Source organism: Biomphalaria glabrata, chromosome 14, assembly GCF_947242115.1.
Source record: "Biomphalaria glabrata chromosome 14, xgBioGlab47.1, whole genome shotgun sequence".
NCBI lineage: Eukaryota > Metazoa > Mollusca > Gastropoda > Planorbidae > Biomphalaria > Biomphalaria glabrata.
The window spans coordinates 9,102,217-9,112,558 of record NC_074724.1 but is presented as its reverse complement, the minus strand read 5'-3'; the positions used below and the strand labels follow the sequence as shown (position 1 = coordinate 9,112,558).

At 32.7% G+C, this 10,342-nt stretch overlaps 1 protein-coding gene across 1 annotated transcript; it reads right to left on the bottom strand.

Annotated features, from left to right (window-relative positions):
* Positions 1 to 417: 417 nt before the first annotated feature.
* LOC129922971 (uncharacterized) lies at positions 418 to 6,947 on the bottom strand. Its single transcript, XM_056011391.1, has 7 exons — positions 6,458 to 6,947; positions 3,771 to 3,880; positions 3,438 to 3,654; positions 2,037 to 2,216; positions 1,819 to 1,893; positions 577 to 656; positions 418 to 489 (listed from the first exon to the last, which is right to left on the bottom strand). Exons 1-6 carry the CDS (start codon positions 6,735 to 6,737, stop codon positions 598 to 600), a joined length of 921 nt encoding a protein of 306 aa, XP_055867366.1. The 5' UTR covers positions 6,738 to 6,947; the 3' UTR covers positions 418 to 489; positions 577 to 597.
* Between the last annotated feature and the right edge of the window lie 3,395 nt (positions 6,948 to 10,342).

Here is a 10,342-nt window from a genome sequence, read left to right as displayed (position 1 = left end):
ACGAACTAGCTGTAATTAAAAATCATAATGCAAATCTAAAATTTTGAGTATAAATATGTGTTTTTGGATGTGTGTGCGTGTGTAAAAAGGAAAAGAAGGGAAAATAATTATAACCTTTACCAAATAAAATCACGGCCATGCCCATGAAGGCAGCCACTATCACTTCTCAACAATGGCCTCTAACACGTAGACGAAATATCCCCCACAGCTTTTATACAATTATACATATATACAATTAAATTGTTGCAGTCAAACTTTTAACTTTATTTGTATTTTGTAGTATTTTGTAGTTGACAGTACTTGATAACACGTAGTATTACTAGATAGTATTTATTAGGGGTTCACACGAGTCCTTGGAAGTTGTAAAAAAAAAACCGCTAAAATGCGGGCCGAGTTATTTTTTTTTTTTTTGCTTTTCATGTTTCAGGAGCCGTTACATTTCAGAGAACATTAAGCAGACGTCTGGAGGCTATGAACAGGAAGCATCAACTGAGGAGAAAAAAGTAAAGGGTATAAACAAATAAAATATATCTATAGGACCTGCCTTAAAGAAAACTAAATTATTCTACCACTAACCTTTAAGTCCATTCATAGGCGTTACAAGAGCTTTGAGTTCAAATAGTTTACGACATTAGAATAAAAATAAAATGTAGAGGCTGAAGATTTGAAAACAAATGTATTTGTTTAGGTAGAAATGTATTGTAAATAGATACTCTTTGGTAGCTAAATAATGTGTCAATGCATATTTTCTTCTTGTATCATAAACAATGACAATTACTCTTTAATTTTTTTTACTAATATTGATTTTTTTTTTTACACGTGGCCTCTTTTAGGGACACCCAAACTAAAAAATAAATAACTAAATAAATAAATTATAACACAAAAGCCGTGTTGTTTATAACAATTAATATTTACTTTTGACTAGAATAACACCATGAGTAAAATTACTTAGCTTGGAGACACCTTAGTAAAGAAGACTACAATTAAAGCAACAATTATACATAAAACACAGAACCATACATTAGTAATACAGAAGCACAACGCAAAACAATACTTCCAAGGGTTCTAAGAAAATGCAAAATACAAAATGTCAATGATAATTTCCTAGAAGTGCAACTTTTTCACTAGTACCATTAGAGCATGGAGAGGTTGCCTGAATTGGCCAGCAAAACCATAAGCTTAACAAGCGTCTGTTACCCATGACTCAAGCCTTCTCAAGCCAATGCATTTACCACTGTGTCAGGGAAGTGCTTATCAAAATAGGAGGCTTTATAATTATCTATTGTTAGTTTTGAATTTTAAAGCGGCGACCTTTTTCTCACTACATAGTTTAAAAGGGAAAAATTCAACTTATACAATCACATTAGTCAAGTACAATATCTTTTTCTTGTTTAACACTAAGCAAAATAGTTAAATAACAATAGTTAATTAATTAATTAGTTATTGTTTAAAAAAAAAGAATTCTTGTTTAGTCAGGTAGAAGAAATGATTTTGTAACATTTCAGCATGGTCCAAGATTGGTTTGGGAGAAATAATGTGTACAAATTTTCTACCAGCTTTTTACCAGAAAGACAAAGTTAGTTGATATAGGCTTTGTAAAAAAATAACACTTAAAGATGCTAAATTAAATGCTATTACACAATAATAAGCCATTGATATTTGTAGGTCATGTAATTAAAAGGAAAGCAGCAATCCAATAGAAATATTATTCAGTAGATTGTTTTTCTGTTTTGTGTATGTATGTATGTATATGTCTACACAAAGTACATGTTGGTGTCAAGACACTGGTATATTTCACATATTCTTATCAAAACTTACCCAATATTTTAAGGGTGTATACAATATTTACTACAGGAAAATCTGCCAAGGTATTAGTCTGGCATGTGTAATTTACTGGGGAAAAAAATAATTAGAAAAACATTATTTTACACAGCTTAGATTAATAAACAAATTTATCACTACCTAAAATAGTTCTCTTTATTTTTTTTATATTATTACTTGTTTTACAATTATTATTTATAGAACATGAATCTTACCTTTGGTTTTAGACATTGCAATAAAATTGATTTTGTTCTTAGTTTCGATTGACACTATACTGGACCCATTGTACCAAACAACGGGCTCTGGATGAGCAGAAACATCTTTGCAAACGCACGTGACTTCCGAGCCTTCATAAACTTCTGATGGACAGTTCTCCAGAATTAATTTGGGTCTCTCTGGTAACAGTTAAAGATAACAAAAACATAGCTATACAAACTAATATTTATGTATTTAAAATATTTAAATATTTAATTTCAGTCTCCTAGATTGTAGTATTCTCTATCCAGCTCTTATTTCCTATCATGCTATCCCTTTTCTTTTTTTTTTCTGAAAGCTGATAATGATGAATAAGGCAGTCATAGTCTAAGTCCTCTCTGTTCCACGTTATTATCAGTACTTTTGATGGTATAACCTTTTATAATATGTCACTGTGCAAAGTCAGTTTTGTATATTTATACATAATGTCTATAGAAAAACGCCAGACGCGTCGCTAGGGTTAGTGTCACGTGTGGCGAGTACCTAATGGTATAAATTAACATCCCCCTCCATCCACACAAACAAGTTTCTAAAATTAATTTTTCAATAAAAATATCGGTTTATTCTTGACAGTTGAAAATTATACAACTAATTAATTTATTTGAAATAAAAAAAATAGTTGTTCGTACATCTTATCAGTCACTCGATGCGTTCACACTGTCACACATCTCTAGAGATGCCTCTTAACTCTAATTGAAAGACAGGTATTTTAGATTTTTTTTTACGCATACTATCACATTTAACCGTACAAAAAATATATATTCTGCACAACAGTACCCGGGCTGAATAGGCCGTATTGTGCAATTATTCAGCCACTTGATAGTTCTATCCAAAGTATACAAGAGGCTCTGTTCTATTGTTATCGATGATCTGTTGTGTTCATACATCCTATGACACGTATATAAAAATGCAAGTGACCAACAGGCAACCATTATTATAGTCGATTAGAATAATTTATTCACAACTTTTACAAAACGACACTATAGAGATACTTCTACCAAAGTAAATTTGGACTTGACTAGTACACTGCTAATAATAATATTTTTTGTAATGAGACAAATATTCGCAAAATACCACTTATTCATTTATCAAAAGTTTTCAAGAACAGCCAAACGGATTCGCATAAAATTGTGTACACTGGTTCTTTTTACCTTTAAGTAGCTCGATAAGTAACGATTTCGATATTTAGCTTGGCAAAACGAATCAACAGGCATACTTTTTGTGTAATGCAAGAAGATTATATGCTTACAACTGAACTGTTGAAACTATTCATATGTAACTAAATGAAGTAAAAATTTAGTTATGCTTACTTTTAAATATTCGCAGAATACTACATTTAATTGCTATATTTATAAGCTTACCTTTATGTATTTGTAGATTGATTCTTGTTCCATATTGGTGGTCCTCGTCAGTATTTGTAATGTTTGGATACAAATTAACCGTGACATTATATACATCTTTGTTTGCAGTTAAATTGCTGAGCTCCAAGATAATATTGCACATTGTATTAAAATGTTTTCCTTTATTGCCTGTTGCGGTGCTCACATCATGTCTTGTGTGACCGTTAAAAGTCTGGTTCTTTAGTAAGAAAGTAACATCAAAATATTTAATGTATAATAATGAAAGTACTCTAATTATACCATTAGTTATTACAGCGAAGTATCAAATGCTGTAAGGTTGAATAAATGTAATACCTCGTTTATTATGACACAAGATGAAGACGGATACACACCCTTAGCGATGCATGCTATATAGACTCTTGCTGTATTAGAAGAATAGCTGCATGTTGAATGATAACCTTTTGCTAAAAGTAAAAAAAATAAAATAAATAAATAAATATGTTAATTAAAAATAATTAATCTATATGTCTATCTTTTTTTTTAATTAATATGGTTTGAATTTCTTTAATAATAAATCAATGCATTGGAAGAAATCTTTTTTTGCAATTAATATTAATAAGTAATAAATTGAATTCTTAAATTAAAATGAAGTAGTGTTTTCGCGAAAATCTCGATTTTAAAGCTATGTAAAAGAAAAACAAGGCGATTAAATGAAGCGTGGGCTAAGCAATAGAGTTTAGCTGTTTTGTTATTACTAATGACGATGATTTGTTTTATTTTTGGTTATTATTATTTTGCATTAGAAAAAAAGATCAATTCCATTGCAAACATGGCTGCCTGGTCGTGCAGCATGCGCGCTGGATTGTCGTTCGGACTTCTCGATAGTCCTGGGTTCATTCCCTGCCCGCTACCATCCCCCGTCGTCCTTCGGGAGGTTGGGAGTCAGTTTGGACAAGGAAGTCATTATCTAGCTCTGAAGGAACATCTGAAATATGTAAAATATTTAACAAAGAAACATAAACACCCTTACTACTTCAGTATATGCCCCTTTTCCCGCTTCTAAACTATTCGACCTGCGCTGGTCTTTTTAGAAGAATTAATGGTTTGATTTTTAAAGTTGAGAATGAAAAAAAAACAAACAAAAAACAAAACAAAACAAAATTATCAAAATAAAAAAAAAATCTTTTTAAAACAAAGTTTATCTAAGAGGAAGAACTTCGCAATAACAACTATGTCTTTCAATAATATAAACATTATTTCCATTATTCGTTATAAAACAAAATAATTATTTACCAATAATCAATGACTAATTGGTTAAGTTTTTATTGATTCTTGTTTTGTTATGTAAAATAAATGATTGTGGAAAGTTTCGACTTGATCCGCGAATTGGTGTGGGATTAATTGCGTGTTCAATTATATCAGGGGACCCAACTCTACATATTTAGCCATATCTGTGAATACTGAAAAGGCAGAGAGAGAAAGCGATGGGAAGACAGCATAAAAGAATGGACGGGCCTGCCATTGAACGAGGTTCTAGCTAAGGCAAAAAAACAGGGAGGAAGAGAGAAAGACGGTCGACTAGTCTTTCATGGTGTGCCAACGGTCCAATAGACTAATGACTAAAGGAATAGGTAAAGGCGAAGGTAAGATGAATACTGAAAGATCATTTTCCCTCGTTGGTATCAAACAAAATAATTATTTACAAATTGGTTATTTTTTTTATTGATTCATGTCTATCCCAATTACTAATTTCGCAAAGCTTCAACATGACCCAAGAATGAGTGTGGTAGAAACAACGTGTATAAGCTTTTTACCAGACAGACAGACGGACAGATTGAGTTGTTATAAGCGTCGTAAAAGATAACTCTTACTGCTCTTTCCCAGTTACCTTATCTGGCAAATTTATGCTAGCGCACATAATACTTAGGTGTGAGGGATGTGTTTGTGTGTGTGTGGGGGGTGTGGGGGGGGGGGGGGGAAACCACTGATGAAAATATTAAGTACACTGACTGCTTTAAGCCTTTATAAAGGAAATTATAAAACTACTTATTTTACCTCTAAGCGGATAGATTTGCAGACGCTGTAAATGGGGTCACTAAAACAAAATATAATTACGCCCTAGTGCTAAAGCATAAATTATAATAATAAGTCTTGTCTTCAAGTCTGAAGATTAATGAGGAATGCAGTATTTCCCGTGGCTACCCAGCCCCAACTGTGACCTACATATTTTGCAACATCCAAAGCAAGCATAAACATTGTCCACCGGTGGGCGCCAAAATTCCCTTAAAGGAGAGAACCTGGCTGCATGCGGCTTAATAACAAGACTGCTGGAGGTCACTTACAAAGCCCGCGGGATACACAATAATAAAATCCGCTGCCGAGGACGGACGCAGACGGCGAGAAGAAATTCATAATTAACATAAACACAAATTGCAATACATACCGTATACTTTCAAAAGACATCTCTAAATACAAACTGCAACACATACCGTATACTCTCAAAAGACATCTCTAAACACAAACTGCAATACATACCGTATACTCCCAAAAGACATCTCTAAATACAAACTGCAACACATACCGTATACTTTCAACAGACATCTCTAAATACAAACTGCAATACATACCGTATACTCTCAACAGACATCTCTAAATACAAACTGCAACACATACCGTATACTCTCAAAAGACATCTCTAAATACAAACTGCAATACATACCGTATAATTTCAAAAGACATCTCTAAATACAAACTGCAACACATACCGTATACTCCCAAAAGACATCTCTAAATACAAACTGCAATACATACCGTATAATTTCAAAAGACATCTCTAAATACAAACTGCAATACATACCGTATACTTTCAAAAGACATCTCTAAATACAAACTGCAATACATACCGTATACTCCCAAAAGACATCTCTAAATACAAACTGCAATACATACCGTATACTTTCAAAAGACATCTCTAAATACAAACTGCAATACATACCGTATACTTTCAAAAGACATCTCTAAATACAAACTGCAACACATACCGTATACTCTCAAAAGACATCTCATTATGTCCTGATAGAGGGGACTATTCATTCCAACATACTTCAGGACGTGGAGACCTTCGTCCTCTATTGACACGTTCAGGATCTTCATCTTTGATATATAGCTCGTCTGCGAATGTCTGTCGTGGATGATGTAATAATTGACGTTCTTAGTTTTTGGGCAAGTGATGTGAGATTCACAGAACTCGACTGGAATGTTGTTTTTTCTCCAAGAGACTTCCAGGCTGTCTTTCTCATCTAGCGTCCATGTTCCATACATGGTGTATGAAGTACCTTCTTGTGCAGCCGGGCAACAGAACGAAACTAATTTGATAAGATGCGAACAACTGAGTCATAATAGGATGGTATAAAAATGTGATCATGCTTTATTGTGACGGCCAGGAGTTGGACAGATGTTATGACAAAGTTCTAAATGTTTGCAAGACTGAGGGTCAAAACTTAAATCAGAACCACAATCGTAAGAGATATGCTAATCGCGAACGATGCAGCGTTAGTGGCTCACTCACATGTGTAGCTTCAATCACTAATGTCCATCTTTTCTAAGCCTTACCAATAGTTTTTGTTTAGCGCAATTTTATGTTTTTAGTCTGATCTTTCTCAATACGCTATGATACTATCGCCTGACTGGAACAACTGAGAAAAACAAGGGGGGGGGGGAGGAAGAAGGGGTATCTAAATTAATATTACTGTGATCACCTTTAAAATGCATTTATATATATATATATATAAAAAGTTGAACGACCTGGATTCGAACACGAAGGCTCAAGCCTTATCAAGCCTCCTCAAGCCAAAATTCTAAACACTACGCTGGGAAAGTACTTATAAAAATAGAAGGTTTTCTACTTATAGGTTGTTAGTTTCAAACTTTGAAGGTAACAGGAGGCGCGGTGACTGAGCGGTAAAGCACTTGGCTACCGAACCGGGGTCCGGGGTTCGAATCCTGATGAAGACAAGGATTTTTTATTTCATCATCTCCGGACGCCTCTGAGTCCACCTAGCTCTAATGGGTAACTGATGTAACTTGGGGGTAAAGGCGTTTTGTCGTTGTGCTGGCCATATGACACTCTCGTTAACCTTAGGCCACAGAATTACATGAAATTTACACCATCTTCCCTATAGGCCACAAGGTCTGAAAGGGGAACTATGAAGGGAACAAATTCAACATCACATCAGTCAAGTACAATTTCTTTTCCTGATACCAAACAAAATAATTAATTAACAATAGTCAATAGTTAGTTGTTTTTTTTTTCTTTGTTATGTTAGATTGTGTCGTCATAGCAAAGCCAAAAGATATTAAACAGAAATCTACAACTCCTTCTCTTACCGAAACATTGAAATAAACAGCAGATCGAGTACTGGCCAGAGAGGCCTCCTCATTTGGGTCAAGTGGTTCGCCAAAATAAATTCTTTTAATTTCAAGCACATCCGGCATCTGCCACACGCATCAGCCATTTCGCTAAATGGCTGACCAGTTCGCTAACTATAACAATAGATATATAGATGCGGATACATATATCAATATGATAATAAAAAGTAATAATTTAACAAACCTCGAAAACTCCCCATGCTGATAACCATGTTTGTCAGGATATACGTATTAATAAACATTTTAACTATGAGCTCTATATTATTGTCTCTTTTTTAAATATTTTATAGGTATTAAATCTGTAGGTTAAAAAAAAAGTTATTTTTTAAATAGTTTATTAAATAATACTTTAAAATCACTTATATATAAAACCATTTGTATAAAAATAATAATTATAAGAAAAGTATATGCGATTATTTAATAGACTATTAGTAATAATTCAGTTCTATTTGGTTTTTATAGTAGGTTCATGTTTTATTTGTTTAGTCTGAGCTATCGAACAAAAAAGAAATAATATGGAAATAAGCACTTGATATTAGTAGTGATTATTCATCAAAGTCTTTTGTTGCTTAATTTAGACAATAAGTAGCTGACAAAGTTTGATGTGCTCTTTTATCTTTTGAATGATGTCTATATATGTTACCAAATGTAAAACAGTTTCTAATGAGTCAAATATTATGCAAATAAACGTTAGTTTTTATTACCACTTAAAAGGCTTTATGAGTCACATGAATAAACATAGTACTGATTATTTAATGAATAAAAATACTAGTTTTGTTAGTACAACTGTAGTACATATGGGTGCGGTCGATGAGTTGTTAAGTACTTGACTTTCTTGGTCCTGGGTTCGAATTTTACTGAATACCATTTTTACTAATTTTCGTAACTTTAGGGCGCCTTTGGGTTCTCTCAGGTGTAACGTACCTGACAATAGTTAAAGATAAAGGCGGTTGATAGTTGTGCTTGTCACATGACACCCTCGTTAACTGTGGGCCATAGAAACAGATGACCTTTACATTATTTGCCCCATAGATAGCAAGGTCTGAAAAGGGAACTTTACTTACTCTAGATAAGCGGTTGTACACGATATATTTACTTCGCTTATAAGTCAAATTGATTATAAATCATAGAGATACATTTTATTAGTACAGACCTGTGACGTAGCAACTACTCTGCCCACAAGTAGCAATGTTGCAGGTCAGTATTTAGGCCTTCTATGATGATTGGTCTCGGTACTAGAAGTCATAAAATTGTAATAGATCTAGACTAACAATAATAAATCTGTGCGGTTGGAACTATTTAACCGTTAACGTAACATATTTAACGTAACATATTTAACTTATTTAACATAACTATCGTATAAGTACTTGTTTCCTTTTTCCAGTCTAGGTATAATATAGATTGTTCTGTGAGTTGATATAAGCTTTGTGAAAAGATTTGGGTATTATTAAAAACAAGAATATTGCGCTGTACAACAGCAATTTTTTTTATCCCAAAGCGGAGAGATTCATTTTTTCAAAGCTGATATAACTCACGCTGTCTGGTACAATTATTGCATTCGTTAACTTTCCCACTTACCATAATTTATGGTAATTAATTTTATTTATCATTGACAAAAGGAAGCAAATGTAACAGTATTGACTATATATATATATATATATATATATATATATATATATATATATATATATATATATATATATATATACAGTTCTTCACCTTAGATAAGCTCTGTTTTTTAAATAAATTTTTTTATTTTTTTTGTTTTTTTTTTCATATTTTGCTGGTTTAAGTTGCCTTCCTTGTACATAGGGGGCTTTCTTAGTCTATAACAAGTCTCAAGTAATTTGTAATTTTTTAAGCTACCTTCGTAAGATGAAAAGACGCTATTAGTTTTATTTTATGTTCCTGACTGTCATTTTTAGATTTAAAAAAAAACATAGAAAAACTTATTTCTAATTTTGGACAAAAAAAAAATAAAAGTCAGAAATCTCATAATCAATATTAGATTATTCGATACCTTATGATATTATTTTAAATCAAAATAATTCATGTCTAAAATGTTCCTTTTTTATGGGCGGATAACAAAAAATCTCTTTGTAATCTTCGATTTTTTTTCTCGTTGATTTTATCACTTCTTGGTGGCATTACTAAAGGTCCCTAGCGTCGTTGCCTACTTCAGTATATTTTTGTATTGAAGATTCTCCCGAGATTTTTTTTATTTTACTCATTCGTCATGCCGCTTTTTGATTCTTCAGATTGTTCATCATTTTATAACTGCGGAATGTCTTTTACATCACTTCTTCATACACTTGGCTAATACGTGCTATAACAACAGCAATTTCTAAGTATTATTCAGTGAAAATGTAGAATATTCTCTTTCTCTTTCTTTGCTAATCTCTCTCTCTCTCTTTCTCTCTCTCTTTATTTCTATCTCTTATTCTTTCTCTCTCTCTCTCTATTTCTCTCTTTCTCTCTCTCATCTACTATTACAAACA